The 18,209-nt window shown below is 38.6% G+C and overlaps 1 protein-coding gene across 2 annotated transcripts in view; it reads right to left on the bottom strand.

Moving 5' to 3' along the window:
• The window catches only part of GPR155 (G protein-coupled receptor 155), a gene marked incomplete at both ends in the record, with an annotated part of 41,708 nt that overhangs the window by 1,014 nt on the left and 22,485 nt on the right, over positions 1–18,209 (bottom strand). For both annotated transcript variants that reach the window (XM_080690013.1, XM_080690014.1), the window contains 5 exons: positions 2,733–2,870; positions 5,685–5,749; positions 7,044–7,139; positions 9,160–9,296; positions 14,282–14,386. In XM_080690013.1, coding sequence (XP_080546139.1) covers positions 2,733–2,870; positions 5,685–5,749; positions 7,044–7,139; positions 9,160–9,296; positions 14,282–14,386 — 541 coding nt within the window. The remainder of the gene's footprint in view (positions 1–2,732; positions 2,871–5,684; positions 5,750–7,043; positions 7,140–9,159; positions 9,297–14,281; positions 14,387–18,209) is intronic.

The following is an 18,209-nucleotide window of genomic DNA, read 5'->3' as shown; positions in this document are numbered from 1 at the left end:
CACAAGCATCAGTCAAGCTGTGAAACCTGAAGTGCTTGACAATAGGAAATAGTGGATGAAGACTGAGATGAAATGAGAAATAGGTGACAAAAATTTTAAAACATTTTACCATAAAATATACATTAGTATTTCATATAAGAATTAGAAAAAGGATAAAATATATGGAATTTTTCTCAAGTATGTAAAAATCACAATTTTTCTTGTTTTGTGGTGCTAGGGCACAAATCCAGGGCTTTGTGCATGATATGCAAGCATTCTACCACTGAGCTACAATCCTAGCCCCAAATCACAATGTTTTAACATCAGTATTTCATTTACTGATAAAATCTTAGCTTACACTTTACAACTGCAAACATCACTTTCAACAAAAGCCTGAATATTGCAACCTGTGTCTGGGCAATTTCTCCTGTTTTAATTTATAGCTTAATGCCGTCTATTTTAGACACCAACTGAATAATACTGTTTTCTTGATGACTCTGGCCAGGCATCTGTAATAAAAGCAAGTGGAGACGAAGAATGTTGGAGAATGTGACTCTGTGCAGGCTGTAGAGCCTGAAAACGTCAGGAACAGGCCAGTACACTATCAGCTGGTGCCCACTCAGCCATCTGGGACCAAGGCAGCCCTGCAGCCCTGCAAATGTAAGAGCTGTGCTTCCTGACAGTTGGTAAGCACAATAGGTCTGACAGAGCTAACATGAAATTTTCTTTTTTAATTTAAAAGAGCAGTTTTAAGTTGTTGAAACTATCCATAGATGGTATCTTGAAACAGTAGGGCTAAGACCTTTTAGGGTGAAAAACTAACTTCTCCTTAGTTTACTATTTCCAGAAATTGGGCCAGGCACATCACAGACATTTGTCACCTAATTGAAACAACTCTAGGAGTCAGATTTTTCTGGGGGGTACTGGGGATTAAACCCAGTAGCATTCGACCTCTGAGATATACCCCCAGCCCTATGTTTTATTCTTTATTTTGAAACAGGATCTCACTGAGTTGCAGAGTGCCTCACTAAGTAGCTGAGGCTGGCTGCGAACTGTGATCCTCCTGTCAGCCTCTCAAATGCTGGGATTACAAGTGTGCTCTACCAAGCCCGGCTGAGTCAGATTTTTAAAGAAAATGAAAACTACACATCCAGGAGACATACAGAACACCATTACGACAAGATCAAAGAAGGACTGCCCCACCCCACACCATATAATAATAAAAATGATCAACATAGAGGCCAAGGAAAAAATCTTAAAGTAGTAAGAACAAAAGGATGGGTGACATATAGGGGCAAAACAATAAAAATCACCCAGACTATACAACTTAAGTCATGAATGCCAGGAGAGACTGATATGATATGATCCAGACCCTGGAAGAAAACAACTTCTAACCAAAACTGCTATATCCAGAAAAACTATTATTCAAAATTGATGGAGAAACAAAAGTGTTTCGAGATAAGCAGAATCTCAAAAAATTCATGAACCTAAAGAGGAAGCCTACAGAATGGGAGAAGATCTTTACCAGGCACCACTCAGATAGAGGGCTACTCTCCAGAATATACAAAGAGCTCAAAAGACTCTACACTAGTAAAACAAACAACCTAATCAAGAAATGGGCAACTGAACTGAACAGACACTTCACAAAAGAAGAGATACAAATGGCCAATAGATACATGAAAAGATGTTCAACATCATTAGCTACCAGGGAGATGCAAATCAAAACTACGCTGAGATTCCATCTAACCCCAATCAGAGTGGCAAGCAAAAAGAAATCAAATAACAAATACTGGTGAGGATGTGGAAAAAGAGGAACTCTTTTACACTGTTGGTGGGAGTGCAAATCTCACTAAAGCTAGAATGGAAGGATAGGAGAGGAAGAAGGCTGAGGTTGATTAATGAAGGAGCTATATCCAAATTTGTGTAAAAATATAAATATAGCATGGTTAACCTATACACTCACTGTGGGGAGGGAGAAGGGGTTGTGGGGGGGTACTAAGCATAGTCTGAATGTGCCATTTTCAATATGTTCCACATAAAAATAAAAAATAAAAATAAAAAATAAAGTAATATGAAATGGCACTAAGGTTAGGAATATAAAATCATTTCTAAATCCAATGTATTTCAAAGTTTTGTGAGCGGCACTAAGGCCAGCACTAAGTGAATGTTAATATTCTACCATACTTTAAAATTTCCACATCTTATATAGAAATTAGAAGTTATATGACATTTAAAAATATTAAAATCAAAGTGACATGGCACTTTTATATGCTTATTTTTAATCTATAAACTGACCCATGATTATTAGCCTGCTAAATTTCAAAATTAATTAATCTAAAATATAATTATCAGACAAGTGTGGTGGCACACAGTTGTAATCCCAATACTTAGGAGGCTGAGACAGGAAGATTGCAGATTCATGGCCAATCTCAGCAACTAAGGCCCTCTACAATTTAGTAAGACTCTATTTCAAAATAAAAGAATAAAATAGGACAGGGGGTAGAGTTCAGAGTTAGAATTCCCCTGGGTTCAATCCTCAGTACTATTAATATAAAATAAAATAATCTGAGCTGGGCATGGTGGTGCATGCCTGTAATTCCAGTACTTGGGAGGCTGAGACAGGAAGATTGCAAGTTCAAGACCAGAACCAGCAACTTGATGAGATTCTCAGCACCTAGCAAAGACTCTATTTCAGAACAAAAATAGAAAAGAAAAGAAAGAAAAATTGGAACCTGTAATGGTAATTTGCTTACCTTCTTTTCTTGACGATGTTTCGGATACAAAGGTCACGATGATAATGGACAAATTGTTGACAGGTCATTTTTATTTCCTCAGAAACAGGAGAATCTCTGTTTTCTGCTGTTTCTCTATTGTTCCAAAGGAATTCAAGTCTGAAAACCAAAATTTAAGGAGGTTATTTATTTATTGGTACTGGGGACTGAACTCAGGGCTTCATATAAGCTAGGCAAGTGCTGTACATCCTCAGGGCCTTTCAAAAAATTTTTTTTCAATATTGAGACACGGTCTTGCTAAGATGCCCAGGCTGGTCTCTGGAGTAGTTGTGATTATAGCCTATAATTACAGGGTTTTTTGTTTGGGGTTTTGTTTGTTTGTTTGTTTTTTAGTACCAGAGATTGAACCCAAGGATATTATACCCTCAAGTTACACTTACAGCTAGATTTTATTTTTATTTTGAAACAGGTTTTCACTAAGTTGCTGAGGTTGCCCTCCAACCTGCAATCCTCCTATCTCAGCCTCCCAAATACTAGGATTACAGCGTGGACCACCACACCTGACTTTACAGGTTATTTTTAAGAAGGTTGTTTATTTGTTTTTATTTTATTATTATTTATTTTTATTTATTTTATTTTATTTTATTTTTTTGGTGGTACTGGGGTTCCTGGAAACCCTTCTACCTCTGGGTTACACTCCCAGACCTATTTTATATTTTATATATTTATTTGGAAACAGAGTCTCTTAAGCCAGCGAGGCTGGCTTCGAACCTGTGTGATCCTCCTGTCTCACCTCCCAAGTGTAGGGATTACAAGCGTGCGCCACCATGCCCAGGTTAAGAAGGTCATTTTTAAGAAAATAAAAGCACTGAGAGAGAATCAATCTTGCCTCATCGAAATGTTTCAAAAGCCAGTCACCATAACCATCATCTTCAACACCCGTATATCATTAGTCTCTCAAGCAGAAACATAACTGATTTTGCATTTGGTTTCCTATTTAAAGCAGGCAGAAGGGGGTGGGGTGTAAAAGATCTGATCATTTCATAAACTCTCTAGACCTATTTGACCCATTTAGTTTCTACCAAGAAATGTTCCTTTATTCTACATTTTACTGTTTGAAGCACAAAACAACTTAGAGATCAAACATTTCATCTAATCATTTTTTTTTTCTAAAATTCAGTACTATAGAGACAAATACTGGGATCCAGAGTACAGAATGGTTTTGATTCTGCCAGCCCAGATAATAACACTGTTGACAGTTTTACATTATGAAGCTAATAACTAAGTTTTTTCGGTACTGAGGATGGAACCCTTCTACCTCTGGGCTATACTCCCAGACCTATTTTTATACTTTTTTATTTGGAAACAGGGTCTCTTAAGCCAGCGTGGCTGGCTTCAACCTGTGCGATCCTCCTGTCTCCGCCTCCCAAGCACAAGGATTCCAAGCGTGCGCCACCACGCCGGGTGCTAATAACTAAGTCTAATCACTTTCATGTTATGCTTTTTCTTCATGAAATCATCATGACCCTAGCAATGACATCGTAGTGAAGATGATGATGGTGATGATGAAGGGGAAGTAGGAAAGAAGAACAGATACTGCTAACTAGGCACTTTACACAGAACAGGTAGGATGAATTCCATTAGCACTTCTGGTTTCTACTAAATTTAATTTTAAACCAAAAGAGGAAGTACAAAGATTTAACCCTTTGCGTATTCTTCCCTGGCCTCAAGTTGGAGTATAACTCACTTGTTATTTTTCACAAAGAAATGCTTGCTCTTAATTCAAAGAAAGCTTTACTAAGCCAATAAAAAACCCAACACTTTAGAAAGAAAATTTGAGTTTTTCTGTAAGTTGTCAGTATGATAGAAAGAGGAATACTGGCCCGGGCGTGGTGGCGCACGCTTGTAATCCCCGCGCTTGGGAGGCAGAGACAGGAGGATCGCGCAGGTTCGAAGCCAGTGCGCTGGCGTAAGAGACCCTGTTTCAAAAATATAAAATAGGTCTGGGAGTGTAGCCAGGAGGTAGAAGGGCTTCCAGGAACCCCAGTACCACACACACACACACACACAAAAAAGATGAAAGAGGAATATTGTTGTGAAAGGAGAAAGACAAACTAAGACAAATTATACCTTGGGAGCACACCACTTCTTTTTCTTTCTTTTTTTTTTTTTTTTTTTTTAATTGTGGCACTGGGGGTGGAATCCAGGGGCTTTTATACCTCCAAGCTATACTCCCAGCCCTATTTTATACTTTATTTGGAAACAGGGTCTCACTAAATTACGCGGGGATTACAAGTGTGTGCCACCACGCCCGGTCCCCCAGCTCTATTTTTTAGTTTTATTTTGAAACAGGGTCTTGCTAGGTTGATGAGAGTCTCAGTACTTGCTAAGGCTGTCCTGAAACCTGCAAGCCTCCTGTCTTCGCCTCCCAAGCACGGGGATTACAAGCGTGGGTCACCACGCCCAGCTCATTGCTTCCATTTCTAATTTTAAAGTTTCATTAAACTCTATGTAGTTCATGACATAGATAGAAGTCAGTGTTCATCAGTTCTTATTAAAATGCAAATTATGTTGCTGGATTTAAATAATTTTTCTAAGGTTTTCTCTACAATTATTTATAAGATATATGTGAATCAACAGACAACCTTTGTGTGGCATTTAGTGATCTCCTAGCAGTTACTGAAAGTACAAAAATATCAGTATTTTTTTTGTGTGTGGTACTGGGGTTCCTGGAAGCCCTTCTACTTCCGGGCTACACTCCCAGACCTATTTTTACATTTTTATTTGGAAACAGGGTCTCCTAAGCCAGTACGCACGGCTGGCTTTGAACCTGCGCGATCCTCCTGTCTCTGCCTCCCAAGCGCGGGGATTACAAGCGTGCGCCACCACGCCCGGCAAAAATATCAGTATTTTTAAAAAAATAGCTTTGTCATTACTTTTAGGAATATAGATTTATTTCAAAATTAAATTTACCTTCTTTTGAAAGGTAGGATTATTAAATGTTTGTCCAGTCCAAAGATTCCAAATGAAATAAACCCCTAGGAAGAAAACAAGGTTATTTTTTTCTGAATTCAACAACATAAAAAAATTGTATATGTGCTACTGGACCCAGGCATTGGACCCAGGGTACTCTACCACAAAGCTACACCCCCAGCCCTTTTTACTTTTATTTATTTATTAATTTGAAACAGGGTCTCAGCAGTAATTTCTGAGGGCCTTGTTAAGTTACTGAGGCTGGCCTTAGACCTATAATACTACTATTTCAGCCTCTCAAGTACTGGGATTACAGGCATGCACAACCACACCTGGCTAGACTGTCATTTTCAACCTAGTATTTTATGGTATTTTGATTAAAAGTCAGATCTTAAATAGTATCACAAAGTGAAATGGTATCAAGTAGCTTTGGGATGCTTGTATTTGTCTGTAATAAACTGATTGAGGTCTTTTATCTCTTTTCACATAATCATTTTTGCTCCCACAATAACAGCAAAACCAAATAGAATTACTTTAAGAAATTAATGTTAGGGAAAAAAAATCTTGCAGGAAGCTGAATATTGTATACATGCCTATAATCCCAGTATGTGGAAGGCTGAGACAGGAGGATTACGGTTCCAGACTACTTATTTTTTATTTTTTTTTTTAGAATTTTATTGGGATATTACATGCTGCATGATTTTTAAGAAAAAGATTTAAGTACCTATTGTTCAAGAAACATCAAAATATAATTACAGGGTGGGGTGTAGTCGTACAGGCCTGTAATCCCAGTATGTGGGAGGCTTAGACACAAGGATTGCAGGTTCACGCCTAACCTCAGCAACTGAGAAAGGCTCTTAGCAATCTAGTGAGCCCCTGCTTCAAAATAAAAAGGGCTGGAGGCATAGCTCAGAGGTAGAATGCCCCTGGGTTCAATTTCCAGGACCACACGTATACACAAAATGTAATTACAATGATGTTCATCAATTTAAAGGGCTAGAGACTCAGGGAAGGTACGTTACTTTCCCAAAGTAAGTTATTAAGATCACAGAAAGTTTAAAAAGAACTTAGGACATCATGTCCTTGCTTAAAGTATTCTTTATTTCAAAACCAAAGCAAAGAACTATTCAGTGTTTCTGGTTAAACATTCAGTATACATTCTGATGACTTTAACCAATATAATAATTCATCTCTCCTCGAAGACAGGCAGCAGCTGTCAGCTGTCATGTATACTAGCAGCTGGCAAACAAACTAAACCCCTTTGATTTAAAAGAAAACAACATCCGACTATTGCCCCCCGCCTCCAATCAGCTTGTACAGGAAAACAAAAATCCTTCAAAGTTTTCAGTAAACGAGTACCTGGCCAAAGTTAAACACGGCACAGAAAAACTGTAACTCAACATATAGTCTTCCAGGCTCCTGATTGAATAGCCACCATAAACAACTGGAAAGATTCTATAAAGAAAGGAGAAAAGAGTACTTTAAAATGAAGCATGCTAATTATTTCTGTACATCCAAAGCACAGTACAATAATCTACTTAATAATTAGGGGAAAAGACTAAAGGGAAAAACACTGAGAGAATATAGAGGCTTTGTCTTTCAAACAAGAGGTTTCAACCTCTCCTCCTGACAGATGTCATTCAAACAACATCTATTCTGATCAGACTTGAAGCAAGAAGACATGAGCCATAATACAGAAGCTTGCATAATATACTAGCACTGCTGACTAGCCTACCACAGGACTGAGTTTAAAATTAGTTCTACACAATGAAAACAATTATATCACTGAGCAGAGATTCTTGGTAGCATTTCTCATTTTTTAATTTTTGTTCTTAAACAGGAGTTAAAGTGTTGCTGGTTGATATACTATGTAACAAGCAAGTGCAAAAAGTGTTCATGGGGTATAAGGTCTCTCTCCCACCTCTAGACAAGTTACCTGAACCATTTAAAAATTATATAATAATTAACTAGAAATTCACAAAAGAGGATATACAGCTACTTAAAAACCCTTTAGCGATGAAAGAAATGCATATATTAAACAACAAAATGCTGTAAAGCTAGATATGGTGGTGTATGCTTATAATCCCAGTGCTTAGGAGGCTGAGACAGTACGATTGCAGATATGAGGCCAGCCGCCTCAGCAATTTAAGTGAGATTCTTCACAATTTTGAAGACCCTTCTTCAAAATAAATTAAAAAAAAAAGTAGGCTGAGACTGTGTATCTTTGAGGTAGAATGCCCCTAGGTTCAATATCTAGTACCAAAACAAAGTGCTAATGAGGCCAGCCTCAGCAACTTCCCAAGAGGTTGTTTCAAAACTAAAAATAAATAAGTAAATAAATAATAAATAAATAAATAAGCCTGGGGGTGTAGCTCAGAAGTAGAATGCCTCTGAGTTCAATCCCTAGTACATAAATAAATAAAGTACTGCATTTTACTTGTAAATTATCAAATTAAAAAATTACACCAGGTGTGTTGGCACACAACTGTAATCCCAGTACCTGGGAGGCTGAGACAGGAGTACTGTTGGTTTGAGATCAGTCTCAGCAACTTAGCAAGACCTCAGCAACTTAACAAGACCCTGTTTCAAAACAACAACAACAAAATAAAATGAAATAAGATTTGGGGGTCTAGCCCAGAATATCCCTGGGTTCAATCTTTAGTACCAAAAAATTACAATTTTTAATGTTAGTGAGAGCACTTTATAAATCTATACTACTCTTTTGGAAAACAGTTTTATAGAATACATCTAAAGTAAAAGAAATATTTATATTCTTTGACCCAAGTTTCTCAACTTTGGGGACCTATTGTTAGGACATTTAAAGCAGGGAGATGTATATTAGAGCATTTTCGAAAACTGGGGAGTCATGTAAAGTAATGGTTATGAACACTATGTAGCAACATGAAAATGCTTGACACAAGCGAAAAAGCAGGATATATGTATTATTAGAACCATGAAAAATGTGTTTAAAAGTGAGAAGGCAGGGCCTGAGGGTGAGCACACACGTAGCACTATAAGGCCCCTGATTCACTCTCCAGCAGCCTATTCCCTGCAAAATATATTTTTCCTCTTTTCTCTACTGTATGAAGTATTTATGTTATTTCCATAACTAAAATCATTTAAAAATTGTATTCATCTGAGAAATATCTTCTGAAAGAGAATGTTGGCATTTGTCCACTTTGAAATAAGGAATAAGTGGCCCTGCACATATCATGGAGATACGGTTTTACCAAATTCTAGGTTCAGAGCATAGAATAGGTAAGGGATACTAAACAGAACAGGCTATTGCAACACTTAGGCAACAAAGTAATGTGAATGAATCTCCTCCTCAAAAAAACAGCTCAGGATTAGAATCTGAAGGCCTGGTCACCACACTCCTGAAAAGTAGGAACTAAGCTTCTCCCAGATGCCGGAATAAAATCTGTGTCAAACATTTAAAGAAATAGGCCCCAAGCAAAATCAGAGGAACATTTACAGCGAACAGGCCAATAATGAGAAGTAAACACAGCAAGACATGTCGAGTCAGTTGCTGGTCTCCGCTCTGCAGATACTGTTCTTCTTCTTGGGCTAATATGCAGCTCTGGGAGTTGCAGTGGCTCACACAGTGATCATCTATAAAACAGTAAGCACAATAATCTGTAATCAGAGCTTTTTATTTGAATGCATTTTAAATTTATAATGACTTCCTAAAAGAAACAACAAAAAAGCACATTCAGCTAAGAATCAGTATATAATTTTCAATGAAATTGGAGGAGAACTCCTTCATGTTGTTTTAGGAAAGTTTTAGTTGTACAGTGTTTTTATCTGGAGAAAAAAACTCCACTAGTATGCAATAGTTCCTTGTTATACCATTCAACAATGTATTTTAGCTATATAATTTGTTATATAATTATATTAATAAATATTGTATATTATATAATTATGGCTAAAATTTAAAGGCAAAATTAATAACTCAAGTTTGCCAGTGTTAAGTCTACATAATAGTCATGATTATCTTATATTTGCTAACTGTAAAACAAACTTATTATTGCCTTTGCTAACTTTAAAATTTGCTTCACTAAATTTTTCTTTTTTTTGGCAGTACTGGGGATTGAACCCAGGGTTATTCAACCTCTGAGCTCCATTCCCCAGTCCTATTTTCCATTTTTTATTAATAAGTACCTGAAGCTGGCCATGAACCTGTGATTCACCAGTCTCAGCCTCTCAAGCACCAGGATTACAAGTATGCACCATTACGCCCAGCTTACTAAAGGCTTTAATGTTTGTGTTTGTGTGTGTTCCTAGGGACTGAGCCCAGGGTTGTTTTATCTCTGAGCTACACCCCAGCCTTGTTTTAATTTTTCAAATTTTCAAAAAAAATTTTTTTGTGGGTCTGTGGATGGAACCCAGGGACATTCGACCTCTGAGCTACCCCCCCACCCTATTTTTTATTCTTTATTTTGAAACAGGGTCTCGTTAAGTTGCAAAGAGCATCACTAAGTAGCTGAGGCTGTCTGTGAACCACAATCCTCCTGTATCAGCCTCCCAAATGCTGGGATTACAAGCTTTTGCCATCACGTCTGGCTTATTTTTTTATTTTGAAATAGGGTCTTAAAGCCGGGCATGGTGGTGCACGCTTGTAATCCCCACGCTTGGGAGGCGGAGACAAGAGGATCGCGCAGGTTCAAAGCCAGCCTTGCTGGCTTAAGAGACCCTGTTTCTAAATAAAAAATATATAAAAATAGGTCTGGGAGTGTAATCCGGAAGTAGAAGGGTTTCCACTAACTGTGGTCTAGCATAAGGTGAGGGCAGGGGGAAAGTTCAAAATGTTCCCAAGAAAAAGAAAATAGGCCACCAAACCATCTCTGTTGAGCCCATATATGAGCCCATATATCATCTTTATGTGGATCATACTGAACATGGCATACATTTAGACAGTGCCTGGTCCCCCATCATGATCCCATTTTAATAAAAATTATTTGTATATTTCTGCTATAGTTTGCATTTTGAGTATTTCCCAAAAACCCATGTGTTGAAGGTTTGGTCCCTTGTCTGAGACACTACTGGGAGGTGGTGAAACATTTAAGAGGTGGGGCTTATTGGAAGGAAACTAGGTGGCTGGGGTTATGTCCTTAAAGGGGATATTGGAACCTAATCCCTTCTTTTCTTTCTTTTTGCTTCCTGGCTGCCATGAGATGAGAGCTTCTCTGCCACATGTTCTTGCCATGATGTTCTGTACTCTTTAGGCCCAAAATACAAGCGTCAACTGATCATGGATTGAAGCCTCTGAAACGGAGTCAAAATAAGCCTTTTCCTTATTTTTATTTTTGGTCCTAAGGATTGACCCAGGAGTATTCTAACTCTGAGCTGATTGCCAGTCCTATTTTATTTTGTATTTTGAAAGTGTCCTGTTAAGTTGCTGAGACTCGCCTCCAGCTTGTCATCCTCCTGTCTCAGTCTCCCATATACCAGGATTACAAGCATGTGTAATCACACCTGGCTTCTTTTCCTTTAGGCTGATTATCAGAGATTTAGTCATAGTACTGGAGGGCTAACTAACACAATATCTATGTGTAGAAAAATTCTGAAAGTATATAAAAAACTTGATTTTGCTGGGCATGGTGACCCACACTTATAATCCCAGTACTTGGGAGGCTGAGACAGGAGGTTGGAAAGTTCTTGGCCAGCCTGAGCTACTTAGTGAGGCCCTTTGCAGCCCAGTGAGACCCTGTTTCAAAATAAAGAATTTTATTTTATTTATTTATTTATTTATTTATTTATTTTTTGGTGGTACTGGGGGTGGAATCCAGGGGCTTTCTACCTCCAGGCTATACTCCCAGACCCATTTATCTTTTATTAGAAACAGGGTCTCACTAAGTTCCTGAGAGCCTCACTAAGTAGCTGAGGCTGGCTTCGAACCTGCATGATCCTCCTGTCTCAGCCTCCCAAGCGCGGGGATTACAAGCGTGCGCCACCACGCCCAGCTAAAATAAAGAATTTTAAAAAATAGGGCTGAGGTGTAGCTTGGAGGTAGAATGCCTCTGGGTTCCATCCCCAGTTCCACCAAAAAAAAAAAAAAGAAAGAAAAAGAAAAAACTTGATTTTAAAAATTATTTACAGATATTACAAAATGTATAACATAAATTTTACTATCTTTTGTTTGCCTTTTTCACACATTGTTGCTAATCAGCAATCTAAAGGTGACATTTATTTTGCCTCTGTGCTATGGCAGGGAGTAGGAGGTAAATTAGATTGTTAAGCTCTAAAAATTCTCCTTTGCTCATAATTTTATTGCCTTTAAACTGTTTCAGGCATATGCCATTAGAGGAAGTCCATATATGATAGCTTTCTTTCTATATAACTTTTTTTTTTCAATGGTGAGGATGGAACCCAGGGGCCTTCTACCTCTGGACTACCCTCCCAGACCTACTTTATATTTTATTTGGAAACAGGGTGTCACTAAATTGCTGAGATCCTCACTAAGTAGCTGAGACTGGCTTTGAACCTGCGCAATCCTCCTGTCTCAGCCTCCCACAGTACTGGGATTACAAGTGTGCACCACTACGCCCAGCTCTATATAACTTTTGCAAAATATAATCAGAAAAATTTTAAAGCCCTTATAATTTAAACTTTTTAGGAATCAACATTGGCAATGAAGAAAATGACAGATAAACTAAGCCTAAGGAGATTTTGAAAGGTAGAAAAAAAAGTCACTGAGTCAGATTACATGTTGAACTTGTTAATCACTTTACTATTAGATATATTGTATAGAGAGAAAAAATAAGGAAAAAAGCCTTGGAAACTCTGATATAAAGAAACAGTGTAGCTGGGCATAGTGGCGCACCCTTGTAATCCCAGCATTCAGGAGTCTGAGATAGGAAGATCGAGGATCACGGTTCGTGGATAGCCTCAGCTACTTAGTGAGGCCCTCCACAACTTAGCAAGACCGTGTTTCAAAATAAAAAATAAAAAATAGGGCAGGAGGTCGAGTGCCCTTGGTTCCATCCCCAGACCCGGGGGTGGGGGGGATGCAAACTGTTACAAAAAAAGCACACAAAAACTAAAAGATAATTTTATGGAATGAAAGAAGGTATTCTTTATCAGAAAAAGTTAATTAAGGCTGAAGATCTAATATATTTTACTTCTTTCTATGAAAAATTGGATTCTGCTATTATTTAAGATTCATTCCTAACCAGAAGGTAGAAGCCAATAAACACCACCTGAATAACAACTACTGCCAGTACTGTTTAATGAGCATTTACTATGCATACCATAAATAATCCTAATGATTTCACCCATCATTTAACCCTTGCAGCATTTCTTATATAAAAACATATGACTTTAGCAACAATATAGTTAACAGATGTCTTATTATAAAGAGCATTTATTTGGATTCTTTCTTAAGCATAATCAACTAAAAGTACATTGCAATTCTGATTCCACCTGACTAGATTCAGTTTTAAATAATTTAAATTTCAGATAAAAAACATAATTCAGTCTCTTAGTTTATATGCCGAAAGGTTGCTACACTTTAAGGGTTTTTTTTTTTTTTTTGCTTATTTTATGAGAAGCCATAAAGCAGATGTAATTAAGCACTCGTTTATTAATCCTGGTACTAGGGTTTAAACAGTTGTAGGACTTTTAAAGGAAAAGTCGGCTTTTACATCAAGAAAAAGGGCAAAAAATTAATAGCCTTTAGAGAAGACTTCTTGGGTTTATCACTTGAGGTATGTTGCTAGAAAGGTGTGTGTGTGTGTGTGTGTGACACAACCTTATAAAAACTCTTTTTTTTGGTGGTACTGGGGTTCCTGGAAACCCTTCTATCTCTGGGTTACACTCCCAGACCTATTTTATACTTTTTATTTGGAAACAGGGTTTCTTAAGCCAGTGCAGCTGGCTTTGAACTTGCGGGATCCTCCTGTCTCTGCCTCCCAAGTGCGGGGATTACATGCGTGTGCCACCACGCCCGGCTAAAACTCAATTTTTTAAAAAAGAGCATTTTCTCTGCATAATTATTATTCAATTAGCACCTTTTTTTTTTTTTTGGCAATACTGGAGATTGAACCCAGGGACATTCTACCTCTGAGCTATACCCCAGCCATGTTTTTATTCTTTATTTTATTTTTATTTTTTTGCGGTACTGGGGATGGAACCCAGAGGCATTCTACCTCTGGGGTACACCCACAGCCCTATTTTTTATTTTTTATTTTGAAACAGGGTCTCTGAGTTGCAAAGGGCCTCACTAAGTAGCTGAGGCTGGACGCAAACTGCAATCCTCCAGTCTCAGCCTCCCAAACGCTGGGATTACAAGCATGTGCCACCACACCAGCTTTTTTCTTTATTTTGAACTAGAGTCTCACTAAGTTGCAGATGGTCTCGCTAAATAGCTGAGGCTAGCCATGAACCTGAGATCCTCCTATCTCAGCATCCCAAATACCGGGATTACAAGCATGCATCACCATGCCTGGCTATTAGCACTTTTCCCCATCTTATTTGAGAATCTATATTATCCAACAGTGTTCTGTAGCATTATGGAAATCCTACATACAAGTCTTCTGAAATATAAGAATAAGGGATCTTCAGTGCCTTAAGCCCATTCTCATAGGCCACACACTTACTTTTCTCAAATGAAGGAGTCACAGTCCCACTGGTGCTTGTGTTTGCTACTGGCTCTGTTGATGCGCAATGTAATTCACCATTTCCCATGGAGCAAGAGCAGCAACCTATATAGATAAAAAAAAAACAAGGGTAGAGCCCAACCACATCAGAAATGGATAAGTTCAAGAGATTATAAACAAACCAAAACCAATTCATGCAGTCTCTGTGGAAATGTTTTTACATGATTTCTATAAAAAAGAACTCAAGTGTTCTTCTACCAAAGTTAACATTTAAAGACTGCCAAGTGATTATCTCCTTTATATATTGTTTTTTCATTGTGTGACACAAGGAAAAATGTTTTTATCCTTGCTATTTTATTTTCACTGTGCTTTAGAAACTAATAATTTAAACCCTTCCCTAAAACACAACTTCTATTTCATCCCTCCTCAAAAACATGAATTAATGTTCTACTGTGAAAATTTTAAACTCAGCCTAAATTGATAGTTCTCTATGACATGGCCTCTCTCCTATCCAGCCACTTCTGCTATTCAACAAAAAGCTTTCCTTTCTTTCAGGACAATTCCTTAGAGTTCTCCATAAACCCCATCTAGCCTAGGCTGATCAAATCCTCTTCTCCTTTAAGTTCAGTACAAAATCACTTCTTTCAAGAACCTTTCACCTATTAGTCTAGAAGATACAATAAAAACATTATAGACATTTTCCTTTTCAAACATATAATACTGCTGAAAATCTCTTGCAGGTGATGGGCAGATTGGTTTACAAAGTCACATCCAGACATCTGTTATATTTCCTCTATAGAGTCAGAACTGCACACTGTGCCCTTTAAAACGTTTCACAATTCTTAAGATGTTATGCTCCTTGACATGGATTATAAGAGGATAATAACTTCAGTGACAGACCATTATAATTTAATACTGCTAAAAATGAATCATTCTTAGTCTTAACTTCTCACTGATAATATGCTTAAATTCTTTAGAGATGTCCTTAGGAACAAAAAAGATTTTGCCAGGCGTGGTGGCGCACACTTGTAATCTCCATGCTTGGGAGGCTGAGACAGGAGGATCGCGCAGGTTCAAAGCCAGCCTCAGCTACTACATAGTGAGGCTCTCAGCAACTTAGAGAGACCCTGTTTCCAAATAAAATATAAAAAATAAGCCTGGGAATGTAGGCCTCTGGGTTCCATCCCCAGTACCACCAAAAAAAAAAAAATGTTTAAAAAAGATTTCAAAGTATAAAAACTATAATCTAAAGTAAGTCGCCGGGCATGGTGGCACATGCTTGTAATCCCAGCATTCAGGAGGCTGAGACAGGAGGATCATGGTTCACAGACAGCATCAGCTACTTAGTGAGGCCCTTTGCAACTCAGTGAGAGCCGGTTTCAAAATAAAGAATAAGCTGGGCATGGTGGCACACGCTTGTAATCCCAGAATTCGGGAGGCTGAGACTGGAGGATTGCAGTTTGCGGACAGCCTCCGCTACTTAGTGAGGCCCTCCACAACTTACTGAGACCCATTTTCAAAATAAAGAATAAAAAATAGGGCAGGGGGTGGAGCTCGGAGGTTGAATACCCCTGGGTTCCATCCTCAGACCCATAATAAAATAAAATAAATTAAAGAATAAAAAAATAGAGCTAGGGGTATAGCTCAGAGGTAGAATGCCCCTGGGTTCCATCCCCAGTATTGCAAAAAAAGAAAAGAAAAAAAAAGTAAGTAATTGCAAGTGTCTCTAAATTTAAGATAATAATGCCATCCCAAGGTTAAAATAGAACTACAAAACAAGAGAAAATAGATTGTCCGGCTGAGCTCTCTTCAGAAACTTGAAGGTTTAAATTAGCTAAGATAAAATTATTAAGAAAATATATAAAGCCAGCCCATCCAATGACATACTGAAAGGGAATGAACACACACACACACACACACACACGCATACACAAACATATGACTTCAGCCACCATAAAAAGTGCTATCTCAGTTCTTCCTTCAAACATGAGAAGGGTTTGTAAGTACCTTCAGCCTTCTTTTTATTAACCAAATCTTTGCTCTCATGTTAAAATAGGTGAATTTTCCTTTCAATCCTAATTTCACACTTATAACAACATGTGCAAGCTAAAGGTCCATGACAAATGTGTAGCCAGGGGCAGAGGTCAGTGTACTGTTTTGGATTACTAAGACTGCGGAAGGCAAGGCTGACATCTAAGGTGTCATGTGGTCATGTTACCTCCAGCAAAGCCGAAGACAGGATTTAAGGAAGGAAAATAATCAGCCAGGATTTAAGCCCCTTTTCCCAGGAACATGAGCGAATAAACAAATAAACAAGCACTTTGCCATAGCAGTTTTCATGGTAGCTTCAGAGAATCACAACATACTGTGTCCTCCCATCCACCTAGCCACCCATCTAACACATATTACTAAATATATACAGTGAGCCTGATTCCATGCTAGCTGCTGAAACTATAACGGCTGACAAGTTAGCCTTAGCACTCATGGTGAGTTATACAAGTGACTTAAAAAGCAATTATAAATAGGTAAGAGGAGAGGGACATATAACATTGCAGAAGGTTTCCTATGGAGATGAGGGTTCTAGCTCTCTGTTTATTATAGGTTCAAGTTATTTTTCTTGTTGGAGATGATAGTATAGGATTTAAAGAAAGTCTGTAGAATAGACCTTTTTTTTTTGCTATTTTAAATTACAAGTGAAAAGGTAGCAGCAATACTCTCTGGGTTTAAGGCCCTTAGTTAGTGCTTTACACAGATGTTGTCAGGCCTTTGGTAGCCAGTTCTAAAAACATCTGAAGAAGGAGAAGACACAGGGTCACTAGGAGGTGGTGGTATTCAAGCCCTAACTGAAAACATACAGTACATTGGTTTATAAGATAAATGCAAGATTCTGCCAAGAAAGTGAAGAAGGAAAAGATGTTGGGCAGGATCAGAGAAGTACTCTAGGCTCAAGGAAAGCAGCTTTTAAATATTTAGTGAAGACATAATCCTTGAATTTGGGGGGGGGTTTTGTGTGGTACTGGGGATCGAACCCGGGGTGTTCAACCTTTGAGCTACACCCACCAGTCCTATCTTTTATTCTTAATTTTGAAACAGGGCCTCAGTAAGTAGCTGAGGCTGGTGGAAAACCTGGAATCCTCCTGTCTCAGCCTCCCAGGTACTGAGATTACAAGTGTGTACCACCATGCCCGGCTTACACTTACGTTTTTGTTTTTTTTTTTTTTTGTGTGTGTGTGTGTGTGTGGTACTGGGGTTCCTGGAAACCCTCTACCTTCGGGCTACACTCCCAGACACCTATTTTTAATATTTTTATTTGGAAACGGGTCTCTTAAGCCAGTGAGGCTGGCATCAAACTTACACAATCCTCCCATCTCCGCCTCCCAAGCGCGGGGATTACAAGCGTGTGCCACCACGCCCGGCCTTGCACTTACTTTTAAAAAGGAAAATGTCCAACTCGAAAGAATGAAATTCTGAGGATATAAGTATGAACTACCTAACAAAGAAATTAGCAATCTTGGGTTTAAAGCCCATGAATTAAAAGCATTTAGAGAGGTGTGACAACATGAATGCCAATTCAGGGCAAAACATGGAGACTTCAGTAGTGTCGAGTGAGGAGTGGCAATGGGAAAAGGGGGCCCAACAGGGTGTGAGCAGGGTACCCAGATTTTGGAAGGACTTCCACACCACATGCACGGGTCTCGCAGCATTGCAAGGCCCTCACAGACTCTGTGTCAGGAGCCTGATACGACCAGAGCTGTAAGGAAGAGTTGGCCATTTCACCTAAAACAGATGGGACCAGGGAGTGATGGGAGACAGGTGGTCTGTACAAGAAGGAAATGACAAGAACCAGCAGGTGGAGAGACTGGAGGCTGCAGTGGGGATGGAGGCCAGGGGTGATGGAGACCTGCAGAGGGAGAGCTGCTTGCTGCAA

Source organism: Muscardinus avellanarius (genome assembly GCF_963383645.1).
Source record: "Muscardinus avellanarius genome assembly, chromosome: 2".
NCBI lineage: Eukaryota > Metazoa > Chordata > Mammalia > Rodentia > Gliridae > Muscardinus > Muscardinus avellanarius.
The sequence above is the reverse complement of the archived record's forward strand: the minus strand, read 5'-3'. Positions and strand labels throughout refer to the sequence as shown.